This window comes from Poecile atricapillus, chromosome 39 (genome assembly GCF_030490865.1).
Source record: "Poecile atricapillus isolate bPoeAtr1 chromosome 39, bPoeAtr1.hap1, whole genome shotgun sequence".
In the NCBI taxonomy this organism is placed as follows: Eukaryota; Metazoa; Chordata; class Aves; order Passeriformes; family Paridae; genus Poecile; species Poecile atricapillus.
The window spans coordinates 920843-936671 of record NC_081287.1 but is presented as its reverse complement, the minus strand read 5'-3'; the positions used below and the strand labels follow the sequence as shown (position 1 = coordinate 936671).

Genomic DNA, 15829 nt, shown 5'->3' with positions numbered 1-15829 from the left:
AAAGAAAAGGGCGGAACCCCACCTCAAAAGCCCCGACCCTGAGTTCCCTCATCCTCCTTATCGTTGTTATTATTCTTAATTATTCTTAATTATTCTTCTTATTAATTATTATTGGTGTTATTATTATTATTATTATTGTTATTATTATTATTATTATTATTGCGATTCTTATTTATTTTCCCTTCGCCGTCGGGATAATTTCTCACTTTTCAGTGGTTTATTTCCCATTTATTTCCTATTCTTCCCTGGTTTTCCCCAATCCTGGCACTCCCCAGGAGCCTCTTTTTTCCCCCCAGACCCTTCCCCAAACCCCTCCCTGCTCCTGGTTTTTTTGTGTCGTGCCTGTGTGAAGCTTCTTGTAGTTTTAATTATTATTAATATAAGTATTTAGGAGCGACCCCCGTGTCCAGATCCGCCATCACACCCCCAAACTCTGACCCCCGCTCCCTCTTCCAGGGATCCAGCCCTGGAATTTTGGGGAGGGGGGGCCAGGGGACCCCCAATTCAGTAGCAATAAGGGGTCCCCACCTCAGCCCCGGCCCATTTTTGGGGGGCCCAACGCGGGGACAAAACGTGCCCAGGGCCCCCCTGTGGCACCGCGGGACCCCTCGGAGGGGACCGGGACCTCCCTGGCCCCCACCCCTGGACTCGACTCTTTGTATTTTTCATGGAAAAATCAATAAAAAAATTTAAAAGTCAGAATTGTCTGGGATTTTGGCTGGGAGGGAACATCCGTCCAGGAATGGACGGCTGAGGGAGCGTCGGCCATTTTCCCCTCACGTTTTCCCGCTCTTTTTCTCCCTCACGTTTTCCCGCTCTTTTTCCCCTCACATTTTCTCTTTTTCTCCCTCACGTTTTCCCGCTCTTTTTCCCCTCACATTTTCTCTTTTTCCCCTCACGTTTCCCACTCTTTTCCCCTCACATTTTCTCTTTTTCCCCTCACGTTTCCCACTCTTTTTCTCCCTCACGTTTTCCCGCTCTTTTCCCCCTCACATTTTCTCTTTTTCCCCTCACGTTTCCCGCTCTTTTCCCCCTCACATTTTCCTGCTCTTTTTCCCCTCATGTTTCCCACACATTTTCCCCTCATGTTCCCTCTCTTTTTATCCTCACATTTTCCCACTCTTTTTCCCCTCATGTTTCCCCCTCTTTTTCCCCTCAGGGTTCCTGCCCTTTTCCCCTCACGTTTCCCGCTCTTTTTCCCCTCACATTTTCCGCTCTTTTTCCCCTCAGGTTTCCTGCCCTTTCCCCCTCACATTTCCCACTCTTTTTTCCCTCAGGTTTTCTGCTCTTTTCCCCTCACGTTTCCCATTCTTTTCCCCTCACATTTTCTCGCTCTTTTCCCCCTCACATTTTCCTGCTCTTTTTTGCCTCAGGTTTTCTGCTCTTTTTCCCCTCACGTTTCCCCCTCTTTTTCCCCTCAGATTTTCTGCCCTTTCCCCCTCACGTTTCCCCCTCTTTTTCCCCTCAGGTTTTCTGCCCATTCCCCCTCACATTTCCCACCCTTTTCCCCTCACATTTCCCACCCTTTTCACCTCAGCTTTTCCTGGCCTTTTTCCATCATGCAGGCAACAACAGGAAAAAGAGGTTTTTCTCTCTGCTTTATCATCTTTTCTCCTCAAAAACTTGGTGCTTTCGGGCTGGGCTGGAGAGGGACTGCGGGCACTGCGGCAGGACCGGGATATCACAGGAGGCTCCGGGATGCACTGAGGGGGCGGTTTGGGGATTGTTAGACAAGATTTAGAGACGCTGCCATGGGTTTGAGGGCTCTAAAGGGGGAGGTTAAAGGGAAATTAAAGAATTTTGCGCCTCCGCCGCCGCTCCGTTCCCACCGCGCTGCCGTAAAGCGCCGCCGCCGCTCTGGCCACACTGCCGTAAAAGCGCCGGTGCCCCGTAGTGTCCGCCACTCCACCGTAAAGCGCCGCCGTCACTCTGGCCACACTGCCGTAAAGCGCCGCCGCCCCGTAGTGTCCGCCACTCCACCGTAAAGCGCCGCCGTCGCTCTGGCCACACTGCCGTAAAAAGCGCCGGTGCACCGGGACCCCGCCGGTCCCCGATTTTCGGTGTCCGGTTTAAGGAAATCTCAATTTTCCCGTGATTTCAGGGGCGTCCCTCGACGGGGAACCCCCATTTCCCGTTATTTCCGGGTTTAAATGTAAGAGAAAACATTTAAAATGAGGGCAACCCCCCCTTTTCATCCCCTTAAGGGTTAAACTGAGGAGAAATCCTCATTTTTTAAGAGTTTAAATTGAAATAAAACCTTTTATGGGCCATTTTCGGACTTTAATCGGAGGGAAACCCTTCTTTTTAAACGGAAATAAATGTCCAAAAATTGCTTTTTTTGAGGGGAAAAAACCATAGGTGAGGGAATTGAGGAATAAATTCAATTTTATTTTATTTTAGAGGGTTAAAATGAGGCGGAATCCTCCATTTTCCGGTTTAAATTGAGGAGAAATTCCCTTTTTCCGTCATTTCGGGGGTTTAAATCGGGGGTCCCGTGAAGGGGGGTCCTTCCCGGGGGTTCGGGTTAGGGAGGGACAGAGGGACACGGGGACAGCACCGGGGACACCGGGGGTACCGGGGACACCGGGGGGGACACCGGGGGGCTCCCGGTGCGGGGCTGGGAGGAGCCGCCGCCTTTCTGCCGCTCCCACCGGGGACAAAGGCGGGAGGATGGCGGGGAGCGGCGGGGAACGGGGGTGGTACCGGGATCGGTACCGGGAATGGAACCGGGATCGGTACCGGGAATGGTACCGGGATCGGTACCGGGAATGGTACCGGGATCGGTACCGGGAGTGGCTCCGGGAGGCGGCCAGGTACGAGAATGGTACCGGGAACGGAACCGGGAGGCGACGGGGAACGGGGGTGGTACGGGGATCGGTACCGGGAATGGAACCGGGAATGGTACCGGGATCGGTAGCGGGAATGGTACCGGGAATGGAACCGGGAATGGTACCGAGAGGCGGCCAGGTACGGGGATGGTACCGGGAACGGCTCCGGGAGGCGGCCAGGTACGGGAACGGTACCGGGAATGGTACCGGGAATGGAACCGGGAGTGGTACCGGGATCGGTAGCGGGAATGGTACCGGGAACGGCTCCGGGAACGGTACCGGGAACGGTACCGGGAGTGGAACCGGGAATGGTACGGGGAACGGCGCCGGGAACTGCGGGAACAGTACCGGGAATGGTACCGGGAATGGAACCGGGAGTGGTACCGGGATCGGTACTGGGAATGGTACCGGGAACGGCTCCGGGAACGGTACCGGGAATGGTACCGGGAGTGGCTCCGGGAGGCAGCCGGGTACGGGAACGGTACCGGGAACGGTACCGGGAATGGAACCGGGAATGGTACCGAGAACGGCTCCGGGAGGCCGCCGGGTACGGGAATGGTACCGGGAGTGGAACCGGGAATGGTACCGGGAGTGGTACCGAGAACGGCTCCGGGAGGCCGCCGGGTACGGGGATGGTACCGGGAGTGGAACCGGGAATGGCAGCGGGAATGGTACCGGGAGCAGCCAGGTACGGGGATGGTACCGGGAACGGAACCGGGAGGCGGCGGGGTATGGGGATGGTACCGGGATCGGTACCGGGAATGGAACCGGGAATGGAACAGGGATCGGTACCGGGAATGGAACCGGGAATGGAACCGGGAATGGAACCGGGATCGGTAGCGGGAATGGTACCGGGAATGGCACCGGGAGTGGCTCCGGGAGGCGGCGGGGTACGGGAATGGAACCGGGAATGGTACCGGGAATGGCACCGGGAGTGGCTCCGGGAGGCGGCGGGGTACGGGAATGGAACAGGGAATGGTACCGGGATCGGTAGCGGGAATGGTACCGGGAATGGCACCGGGAATGAAATCGGGAATGGAACCGGGAATAGAACCGGGAATGGCTCCGGGAGGCGGCGGGGTACGGGGATGGTACCGGGAATGGAACCGGGAATGGAACCGGGAATGGTACCGGGAATGGAACCGGGAATGAAATCGGGAATGGAACCGGGAATAGAACCGGGAACGGCTCCGGGAACGGCTCCGGGAATGGTACCGGGAGGCGGCGGGGTACGGGGATGGTACCGGGAGTGGTACCGGGAATGGAACCGGGACCGGGAACGGGGCCGGGGCCGGTTCGGGCCGGCCGCTGCCGTCCCCGCCGCGTCTCCGCCGCTGTCACCGGGCGCTCCCGCCGGCACCGGGGCCGCTCCCTCCCGGGGGCTCGGGAACGGCACCGGAACCGGGTCCCGCCCCCCCCCGGCTCCCGGTGCTGGTACCGGCGGAACCGCGGGATGTCCGGGATGCGGAGCCGGGCGATTTCGGCTCCGGCGGTGCCGGTGCCGGTACCGGGGAAGGATTGCGGTGCCGGTACCGGTACCAGGGAAGGATCGCGGTGCCGGTACCGGTACCGGGGGAGGATCGCGGTGCAGGTACCGGTACCGGGGAAGGATCGTGGTGCCGGTACCGGGGAAGGATCGTGGTGCCGGTACCGGTACCGGGGAAGGATCGCGGTGCCGGTGCCGGTACCGGGGAAGGATCGCGGTGCCATTACCGGTACCGGGGAAGGATTGTGGTGCCGGTACCGGTACCGGAGAAGGATCGCGGTGCCATTACCGGTACCGGGGAAGGATCGCGGTGCCGGTACCGGTACCGGGGGAGGATCGCGGTGCCGGTACCGGTACCGACGATCCCACGGGATGCGATGCCGCGGTTTCCATGGCAACCCGTACCGGGAGGAGCCCCGGGATGGCGAGCGGGGCTCTCGGGTCGCCCTGAGCCCACCGGGAACGTTTCGGGGCTCGGAACCGGTACCGGGGGGTCCCGGGGGGTCCCGGGGGGGTCCCGGGGGGTCCCGGGGGGTCCCGGGGGGGTCCCGGGGGGGTCCCGGGGGGGTTCCGGGGGGGTCCCGGGGGGGTCTCCGCACTCACCCTCGTCTCCCCCCGCAGGTCCCGCAGCCCCCCCGGGATTTCCCGGGGTTTTCCGGAGCACCGGGACCCCGCGTGAGGAGGAACCGGAGCCGCGCGGCCGGGACCGGGCCGCAGGTGAGGAGGGGTCCCGTGGGGAGGGGGCGTGACGTGACAGAGCCGGGACAGCCCGGTGACATCCCGGTAACATCCTGGTGATATCCCGGTGATATCCCGGTGATATCCCGGTGATATCCCGGTGACATCCCGGTGATAACCCCGGTGATATCCCGGTGATATCCCTGGTGACACCACGGGGACATCCTGGTGACATCCCGGTGATATCCCGGTGATATCCCGGTGACATCCCGGTGACATCCTGGTGACATCCTGGTGACACCCCGGGGACATTCCCGGTTCTATCCCGGTGACATCCCGGTGTCATCTTGGTGACACCCCAGTGACACCCCGGTGACATCCCGGTGACATCCTGGTGATATCCCGGTGACATCCCAGTGATATCCCGGTGATATCCCGGTGATATCCTGGTGACATCCTGGTGATATCCCGGGGACATCCCGGTGACATCCTGATGACATCCCGGTGACATCCTGGTGACATCCCGGTGATATCCCGGTGACATCCCGGGGACATCCTGGTGACATCCCGGGGACATCCTGGTGATATCCCGGTGATATCCCGGTGACATCCCGGTGACATCCCAGTGACATCCCGGTGACATCCTGGTGATATCCCAGTGATATCCCGGTGACACCACGGGGACATTCCCGGTGTTATCCCGGTGACATCCTGGTGCCATCCTGGTGATATCCCGGTGATATCCCGGTGACATCCTGGTGACATCCTGGTGCCATCCTGGTGACATTCCCGGTGATATCCCGGTGATATCCCGGTGACATCCCCGGTGACATCCCGGTGACATCCCCAGTGATATCCCTGGTGACACCACGGGGACATCCCGGTGACATCCCGGTGACACCCTGGTGATATCCCGGTGACATCCCAGTGACATCCCCGGTGACATCCTGGTGACATCCCGGTTCTATCCGGGATTTTGGGGGATTTTGGGGCGCTCTGGGGGATTTTGGGGAGCTTTGGGTGATCCAGCGGGATTTTGGGACACTCTGGGCGATTTTGGGGTGCTCTGGGTGGTCCAGAGGGATTTTGGGGTATTTTGGGGTGGTCCAGAAGGATTTTGGGGTATTTTGGGGGGTCCAGGGGGATTTTGGGGGATTTTGGGGTGCTTTGGGTGGTCCAGAGGGATTTTGGGGTGCTCTGGGTGGTCCAGAGGGATTTTGGGGTATTCTGGGGGGGTCCAGGGGGATTTTGGGGTATTTTGGGGTGCTCTGGGTGATCCAGAGGGATTTTGGGGTGCTCTGAGTGATCCAGGGGGATTTTGGGGCGCTCTGGGGGATTTTGGGGTGCTCTGAGTGATTCAGGGGGATTTTGGGGCACTCTGAGGGATTTTGGGGTGCTCTGGGTGGTCCAGGGGGATTTTGGGGCGCTCTGTGGGATTTTGGGGCGCTCTGGGGGATTTTGGGGTGCTCTGGGTGATCCAGGGGGATTTTGGGGCACTCTGTGGGATTTTGGGGCGCTCTGAGTGATCCAGAAGGATTTTGGGGCGCTCTGAGTGATCCAGGAGGATTTTGGGGCGCTCTGGGGGATTTTGGGGCGCTCTGGGTGATCCAGGGGGATTTTGGGGCGCTCTGGGGGATTTTGGGGCGCTCTGAGTGATCCAGGGGGATTTTGGGGAGCTTTTGGTGATTCCAGGGGGATTTTGGGGTGCTCTGGGGGATTTTGGGGTGCTCTGAGTGATCCAGGGGGATTTTGGGGCGCTCTGGGGGATTTTGGGGCACTCTGTGGGATTTTGGGGCGCTCTGGGGGATTTTGGGGCGCTCTGAGTGATCCAGGGGGATTTTGGGGAGCTTTTGGTGATTCCAGGGGGATTTTGGGGCGCTCTGGGGGATTTTGGGGTGCTCTGGGTGATTCCAGGAGGATTTTGGGGCCCAAATCCGCCATGGGGTCCGTGCTGGGTCTGGGGGGGTCCCTTACACCCCCCAACCCCAATTTGGGGTCTGGGGGCGCAGGAGGGGGGTCCCTAAATGGGGAGGGGGGCGGGGGGGGATCCCCATAAGGGGGGATTTGGGGAGGGGGCGTCCTCGCCGTGCGGAGACATTTGGGGGGGAATCCCCCCCCGGTGAGGGGGAAGATCCGGGATCCCCGTTCCGGGATTACCGGGGGCGGGATCCCCGGTAACCGGGGGGTGGGCGGGGGGCTCCGCCGTGGCTCTGCGTGGGGAGGGGGTCCCGGGGCGGAGCCGTTCCGGGGGCGGGGGAGGTCCCGGGGCGGGGGGAGGCGCCGAGCCGGGCGCGGGGGCGGCACCGGCGGCACCGGCAGCGGCGGTACCGGCGGCACCGGGAGATTCTTTCCCGGTTCTTTCCAGCCATGAGGAGCCCGGCACCGGGAGGAGCCGCTGCCGGTACCGGGGATCGCTAAGGAGAGACTCCGGAACCGGCACCGGCGGGGGTGGGTGGGTGGGTGGGGGGGGGAGGCTCCGGTACCGGCTCCGGTACCGACAGCGGCTCCGGCAGCGGGGGTGGCTGCGGTTGCGGATCTCCGGTTCCCCCCGGTACCGGGGATGATGGAGCCGGTACCGGGCTCCAGGAAGAGCCTGTCGCTGTCGCTGCCGGTGCCCCGGGAGGGTCCGGGCCCCCTGCGACCCCCTCAGCACCTCTGGCGGCAGCCCCGAACCCCGATCCGCATCCGCCACCGTGGCTTCTCCGACACCGACCGGCACCGGCACCGGCCCATGGAGCGGGCGGATGCCGTGGACACCGGGGACCGGCCCGGGCTGCGCAGCGCCCGCATGTCCTGGCCCTCCTCCCTCCACGGGACCCCCGGTACCGGAAAGCGGTAGGTGACGGCGGCGAGACCCCCCCCCCCCACCCCCCCGGTTCCCCCCGGCGTCATCCCCCGGTACCGGCACCGGAGGTGGAGCCTCCCCCTCAGCGTCCGCTTGGGACCGGGCTTGGAGGCGGGACCCCCTCCCCCGGTACCGGTGCCGGGATTGGGGGCGCCCCCAAAACCCCGTCCTGCTGCTGGAGGTGGGAGCTCCCCGTCCTCATCCCGGTACCGGTACCGGGAGTTCCCCGTCCTCATCCCGGTACCGGTACTGGGAGTTCCCCGTCCTCATCCCGGTACCGGTACCGGGAGTTCCCTGTCCTCATCCCGGTACCGGTACCGGGAGTTCCCCGTCCTCATCCCGGTACCGGGAGTCCCTCATCCTCATCCCGGTACCGGGAGATCCCCGTCCTCATCCCGGTACCGGGAGATCCCCGTCCTCATCCCGGTACCGGTACCGGGAGTCCCCCGTCCTCATCCCGGTACCGGGAGTCCCCTGTCCTTATCCTGGTACCGGTACCGGCAGCTCCCATCTCATCCTGGTACCGGTACCGGGAGCCCCCATCTCATCCCGGTACCGGGAGATCCCCGTCCTCATCCCGGTACCGTTACCGGGAGTCCCCCATCCTTATCCCGGTACCGGGAGCTCCCATCTCATCCTGGTACCGGTACCAGGAGCCCCCGTCCTCATCCTGGTACCGGTACCGGGAGCTCCCCATCCTTATCCCGGTACTGGGAGCTCACCGTCCTCATCCCAGTACCGGTACCGGGAGTCCCCATCTCATCCTGGTACCAGTACTAGGGGGGGGAGCCCCCCGTCCTTATCCCGGTACCGGGAGTCCCCTGTCCTTATCCTGGTACCGGTACCGGGAGCCCCCATCTCATCCCGGTACCGGGAGCCCCCCATCCTCATCCCGGTACCGGGAGCCCCCGTCCTCATCCCGGTACCGGTACCGGGAGCCCCCAGCACCCCCCCAGAACCGGAGGTGTCACTTGGGGGTCTCCATGGACCCCCCAGAACCGGAGCCAGGGGTCCCCCACCCCAACCGGCTCCGTTCCGGGGTGATCCCGGTGCTGCTCCCGCTGGGACCCTGGGGACGCCGGGACCGGGATCTGCCGGGATCCAGGAGATCGGGATCTGCCGGGATCCGGGAGATTGGGATCTGCCGGGGTCCAGGAGATCTGCCGGGATCTGGGAGAGAGACCGGGATCTGCTGGGATCTGGGAGATCAGGATCTGCCCGGGATCCAGGAGATCTGGTGGGATCTACCTGGATCTACCGGGATCCAGGAGATTGGGGTCGGCCGGGATCCAGGAGACCGGGATCTGCCGGGATCCAGGAGATCTACTGGGATCTGTGGGGATCCAGGAGATCTACCGGGATCCAGGAGATCGGGATCTGCCATGATCCAAGAGATCTGCCGGGATCCAGGAGATCAGGATCTGCTGGGATCCAGGAGAGAGATTGGGATCCAGGAGACCGGGATCTGCTGGGATCCTGGAGACCGGGATCTACCGGGACCCAGGAGATCTGGATCTGCTGGGACCCAGGAGATCGGGATCTGTGGGGATCCAGGATCTACCAGGATCCAGGAGATCGGGATCTGCTGGGATCCAGGAGATCTACCGGGATCCAGGAGATCTACTGGGATCTGTGGGGATCCAGGGGTTCTACCGGGATCCAGGAGATCGGGATATGTGGGGATCCAGGAGATCGGGATCTGCCAGGATCTGGGAGACCGGGATCTATCGGGATCCAGGAGACCGGGATCTGCCGGGATCCAGGAGATCGGGATCTGCCGGGATCCAGGAGATTGGGATCTACCAGGATCCGAGAGACCGGGATCTGCCGGGATCTGGGAGACCGGGATCTATCGGGATCCAGGAGACCGGGATCTGCCGGGTTTGGGTCAGGGGGCTGCGACCCCCACCCACCCCCCAAAGGATCCATCTGGCTCTTCCCGATCCCTTCTGGAAAGTTTTCTTCGGGAAAACCCAGTCGGGATCGCTCCGCGGCCCCGGCTTCATTAGGGGCGTTAATTAATGCGTTAATTGATGCGTTAATTGATGCGTTAATTGATGCGTTAATTGATGCGGTAATTGATGCGTTAATTGATGCGTTAATTGATGCGTTAATTGATGCGTTAATTGATGCGTTAATTGATGCACAGGAGGCTCGGCAGATGGTCGCGATTTCCTTCCTTCCTTCCTCCTCCTCCTCTTCCTCCCTTCCCCACGGATGGCCGGAATTCCTGCGGGGGGATCCCCAAAATCCCCCCAAATCCCGGGGGGATCCCCAAAATCCCCCCAAATCCGGGGGGATCCCATCCAAAACCCCCCAAATCCGGGGGGATCCCCAAAATCCCCCCAAATCCGGGGGGATCCCCAAAATCCCCCAAATCCGGGGGGATCCCAATCCAAACCCCCCCAAATCCGGGGGGATCCCCAAAAACCCCCCCAAATCCCGGGGGATCCCCAAAATCCCCCCAAATCCGGGGGGATCCCCAAAATCCCCCCAAATCCGGGGGGATCTCATCCAAACCCCCCCAAATCCTGGGGGATCCCCAAAATCTCCCCAAATCCGGGGGGATCCCATCCAAAACCCCCCAAATCCGGGGGATCCCCAAAATCCCCCCAAATCCGGGGGGATCCCATCCAAACCCCCCCACAATCCGGGGGGATCCCCAAAATCCCCCCAAATCCGGGGGGATCCCGTCCAAATCCCCCCCCAAATCCGGGGGGATCCCGTCCAAAACCCCCCAAATCCGGGGGGATCCCCAAAATCCCCCCAAATCCGGGGGGATCCCGTCCAAACCCCCCCCAAATCCGGGGGGATCCCATCCAAACCCCCCCAAATCCGGGGGGATCCCCAAAAATCCCCCCCAAATCCGGGGGGATCCCCCAAAATCCCCCCAAATCCGGGGGGATCCCATCCAAACCCCCCCAAATCCGGGGGGATCCCCAAAATCCCCCCAAATCCGGGGGGATCCCCAAAATCCCCCAAATCCGGGGGGATCCCCAAAATCCCCCCAAATCCGGGGGGATCCCATCCAAACCCCCCCAAATCCGGGGGGATCCATCCAAACCCCCCCAAATCCGGGGGGATCCCCAAAATCCCCCCAAATCCGGGGGGATCCCCAAAATCCCCCCAAATCCGGGGGGGATCCCCAAAATCCCCCCAAATCCGGGGGGATCCCATCCAAACCCCCCCAAATCCGGGGGGATCCCATCCAAACCCCCCAAATCCGGGGGGATCCCCAAAATCCCCCCAAATCCGGGGGGATCCCATCCCCCTGCGACCCCCCCCCATTATCCCTCTCCCCACCGGGAGCCGCCGGGAGGAACCGGCTCCGTTTTGGGGAGGAAAAAGCCCAAAAAAAGGAATTTTTTCCCTTTTCCCGGAGCAGAAAAAAGCGGCTGAGACCCCGGGGTGGGATCTGTAGATCCCCGGGTGGGATCTGTAGATCCCCGGGTGGGATCCGTGCCGGGATCCAGCCGGATCCCAGCGGTTCCCGGGGGTTTTTCCCGGATTTCCTCCGTTTCCCATCCCGTTTTTTATTCCCGGTGGAGATCAACGATTCCCGCCGTGATGGCGGCGCAGCCCCCCCGGTATTTGGGGATGTGTTTCGGAATTTTGGTTTTTGAGAGGAGGATGAGTCACCTGTGGCCATTAAAGATATAAAAATATAAAATAAAAAAATATAAAAATAAATATAAAAATATAAAAATTATAAAAATAAATATAAAAATAAATATAAAAATATAAAATTATAAAAATAAATATAAAAATAAATATAAAAATATAAAAATATAAATAAATATAAAAATATAAAAATATAAAAATATAAAATAAATATAAAAATATAAAATTATAAAATATGAAAATATGAAAATATGAAAATATAAAAATATAAAAATATAAAAATATAAAAATATAAAATAAATATAAAAATATAAAATATAAAAATATAAACATAAATATAAAAATATAAAAATATGAAAATATGAAAATATGAAAATATGAAAATATTAAAATATAAAAAAATAAAAATATAAAAATAAATATAAAAATCTAAAAATCTAAAAATCTAAAAATCTAAAAATAATCTAAAAATCTAAAAATATAAAAATAAATCTAAAAATCTAAAAATCTAAAATTATAAAAATATAAAATATAAAAATAAATATAAAAATATAAAAATATAAAAATAAATATAAAGATATAAAAATATAAAAATATAAAATATTAAATATAAAAATAAATCTAAAAATCTAAAAATCTAAAAATGAATCAAATCCCGAATGATTCAGGGTTTGTTGTGCGGCTGCCGGAGCAGATCCCGGTGGGTGGGGAAGGAAATCCCGGTGCGGGAATAACCGGGACGCCCCCGGGGCTGGCGCTCGGTGGGATGGGGGGGGACGCCGGAGGGGGTTTGGGGGTGTCCTCCTCTTCCTCATCTTCATCTCGGTCCCAGCTGGTTCCTCTCTGTCCTTACTTCATCCCGCCCCCGTCCTCATCCTCAGCTCCTGCCCCGTTCCCGTCCCACGCTCCTTCCGGCCCTCTGTTCGGTCTTGTCCTTGTCTTCATCTTCATCTTCATCCTCATCTTCGTCCTCATCTTCATCCTCATCCTCATCCTCATCTTCATCCTCATCTTCATCCTCAGCTCCTGCCCCGTTCCTGTCCCACTTGAGTCCCTCTGTTCGCTCTTGTCCTTGTCTTCATCTTCATCCTCATCTTCATCCTCATCTTCATCTTCATCCTCATCCTCATCCTCATCCTCATCCTCATCTTCATCCTCATCCTCATCCTCAGCTCCTGCCCCGTTCCCGTCCCACGCTCCTTCCGGCCCTCTGTTCGGTCTTGTCCTTGTCTTCATCCTCATCCTCATCCTCGTCCTCATCCTCATCTTCATCCTTGTCCTCGTTCTCGTCCTCATCCTCGTCTTCATCTTCATCCTCATCTTCATCCTCGTCCTCATCTTCATCCTCATCCTCGTCCTCATCCTCATCCTCGTCCTCATCTCATCCTCATCATCATCATCCTCGTTCTCATCCTCATCTTCATCTTTCTCCTCATACTCATCATCTTCATCTTCATCCTATCCTCTTCCTCATCTTCATCTCGGTCCCAGCTGGTTCCTCTCTGTCCTTACTTCATCCCCCCCGTCCTCATCCTCAGCTCCTGCCCCGTTCCCCGTCCCACTTGAGTCCCTCTGTTCGGTCTTGTCCTTGTCTTCATCTTCATCCTCATCCTCAGCCTCGTCCTCATCTTCATCCCCCTCCTGATCTTCATCTCCCTTCTCATCCTCATCCTCATCCTCATCCTCGTCCTCATCTTCATCCTCAGCCTCATCCTCATCCTCATCTTCATCCCCCTCCTGATCTTCACACCCCTTCTCATCTTCATCCTCATCCTCAGCCTCAGCCTCGTCCTCATCCTTCATCCTCGTTTTCATCCTCATCCTCATCTTCATCCTCATCTTCATCCTCATCCTCATCTTCATCCTCATCTTCATCTTCATCCCCCTCCTGATCTTCTCATTTTCATCCTCATCCTCAGCCTCATCCTCGTCCTCATCCTTATCTTCATCCTCATCCTCGTCTTCATCCTCATCCTCATCTTCCCTTTTTTCCCCTTTTTTTCCCTTTTTCCCCCTTTTTCCCTTTTTTCCCCCCTTTCCCCCCATTTCCCCTTTTTCCCCTTTTTCCTCTTTTTTTCCCCTCTTTCCCTTTTTTCCCTTTTTTCCCCTTTTTCCCCCTTTTTCCCTTTTTCCCCCTTTTTCCCCCATTTTCCCTTTTTTTCCCCTTTTCCCCTTTTTTTTCCCCCCTCTTTCCCCTCTTTCCCTTTTTTTCCCTTTTTTTCCCTTTTTTCCCCCTTTTTCCCTTTTTCCCTTTTTGTCCCTTTTTTTCCCTTTTTCCCCTTTTTCCCCTCTTTCCCTTTTTTTTCCCCATTTTCCCCCATTTTCCCTTTTTCCCCTTTTTTTCCTTTTTTCCCCTTTTTTCCCTTTTTTCCTCTGTTAAATTCCACCAACTCTGAGTCCCCCCCCCCTCCCCAAACCGCCCCCAAACCCCCCCAGCTCGCCCCCTCCCCAAAATGAGTCTGGGGTCCCCCCAGCTCCGTGGACCCCCATAAATTGAGGGGATCCCCCCCATAATTGGGGGTCCTCCATGGGGTCCGAGCCCCCCCCGAACCCCCCCCGCGGTCCTGGGGGGGTCTCTGGGGGTAATTTGGGGCGGGGGTCTCTGGGGATAATTAATTTGGGGTGGGGGTCTCTGGGGATAATTAATTTGGGGCGGGGGTCTCTGGGCATAATTTGGGGCGGGGGTCTCTGGGCATAATTTGGGGCGGGGGTCTCTGGGGGTAATTTGGGGCGGGGGGTCTCTGGGGATAATTTGGGGCGGGGGTCTCTGGGGATAATTAATTTGGGGCGGGGGTCTCTGGGGATAATTAATTTGGGGCGGGGGTCTCTGGGGATAATTTGGGGCGGGGGTCTCTGGGGATAATTATTTGGGGCGGGGGTCTCTGGGGATAATTAATTTGGGGGCGGGGGTCTCTGGGGATAATTTGGGGCGGGGGTCTCTGGGGATAATTAATTTGGGGCGGGGGTCTCTGGGGATAATTTGGGGCGGGGGTCTCTGGGGATAATTAATTTGGGGCGGGGGTCTCTGGGGATAATTAATTTGGGGCGGGGGTCTCTGGGGATAATTAATTTGGGGTGGGGGTCTCTGGGGATAATTAATTTGGGGCGGGGGTCTCTCCCCCTTTCCCCCCCCCCCCCGGGGTGAATTTGGGGGTGTCTCTGTCGGGTTTTTTTTAAGGGGAGGGGTCTCCCCCGTTTTTCTGAGGGGGGTCCCGCTCTTTCCGCAGCTCGGAGGTGGAAAATGGCCCCGCTTTTATTTGGGGAGGGGGTCGCAGCCCCCCGGGGGGGCTCCTGGCCGGGGCCCCCCCCCCCGCGCAGCGCCGCGAGTCCTTCCTGTACCGCGGGGACAGCGACCTGGACACGACCCCCCCCAGGAGCATCTCCCGCAACTCCTCCGTCACCAGCGAGACGTGAGCGACCCCCCCGGAACCCCCAAATTATCCTGAGACCCCCCAGGTGCTCCCCAAATTACCCTGGGACCCCCCACCCCAAAAACCCCTGGGACAAAAACCCCTGGGACCCCCCCAGGAGCATCTCCCGCAACTCCTCTGTCACCAGCGAGACGTGAGCGACCCCCCGAGACCCCCCAAATTATCCTGAGACCCCCCCCAAATCATCCTGGGACCCCCCAAATCACCCTGAACCCCGGGACCCCCCACCCCAAAAACCCCTGGGACCCCCCCCCAGGAGCATCCCCCGCAACTCCTCCGTCACCAGCGAGACGTGAGCGACCCCCTGAGACCCCCCCGGAACCCCCAAATTATCCTGAGACCCCCCCCCAAATTACCCTGAGACCCCCGCTCTCGGTGCTCCCCCCAAATTACCCTGGGACCCCGGGACCCCCACCCCAAAAGACCCCTGGGACTCCCCGCAAAAAACCCCCTGGGACCCCCCCAGGAGCATCTCCCCGCAACTCCTCCGTCACCAGCGAGACGTGAGCGACCCCCCGAGACCCCCCAAATTATCCTGAGACCCCCCCCCAAATTACCCTGAGACCCCCCCGGTGCTCCCCAAATTACCCTGGGACCCCCCCCCAAATCACCCTGAACCCAGGGACCCCCCCCAAAACCCCTGGGACCCCCCCCCAGGAGCATCTCCCGCAACTCCTCCGTCACCAGCGGGGTGTGAGTCCCTCCCGGACCCCCCCGGGACCCCCCAGGACCCCCCCAGAACCCCTCAAATTACCCTGGGACCTCCCAAATTACCCTGGGACCCCCCCGGAGCTCCCCAAATTACCCTGGGACCCCCCCCAAATCATCCTGGGACCCCCCAAATCACCCTGAACCCCGGACCCCCACCCCAAAAACCCCTGGGACCCCCCCCCCAGGAGCATCTCCCCGCAACTCCTCCGTCACCAGCGAGACGTGAGCA

The 15829-nt window shown here is 58.6% G+C and overlaps 1 protein-coding gene across 1 annotated transcript in view; it reads left to right on the top strand.

Annotated features, from left to right (window-relative positions):
* The first annotated feature begins 11404 nt into the window (after positions 1-11404).
* ZNF653 (zinc finger protein 653) overlaps positions 11405-15829 on the top strand; it is a 10611-nt gene continuing 6186 nt past the window's right edge. Inside the window, exons 1-4 of the mRNA XM_058861702.1 lie at positions 11405-11424; positions 14686-14868; positions 15146-15181; positions 15547-15580. Of these exons, the coding sequence (XP_058717685.1) occupies positions 11405-11424; positions 14686-14868; positions 15146-15181; positions 15547-15580 (273 nt within the window). The remainder of the gene's footprint in view (positions 11425-14685; positions 14869-15145; positions 15182-15546; positions 15581-15829) is intronic.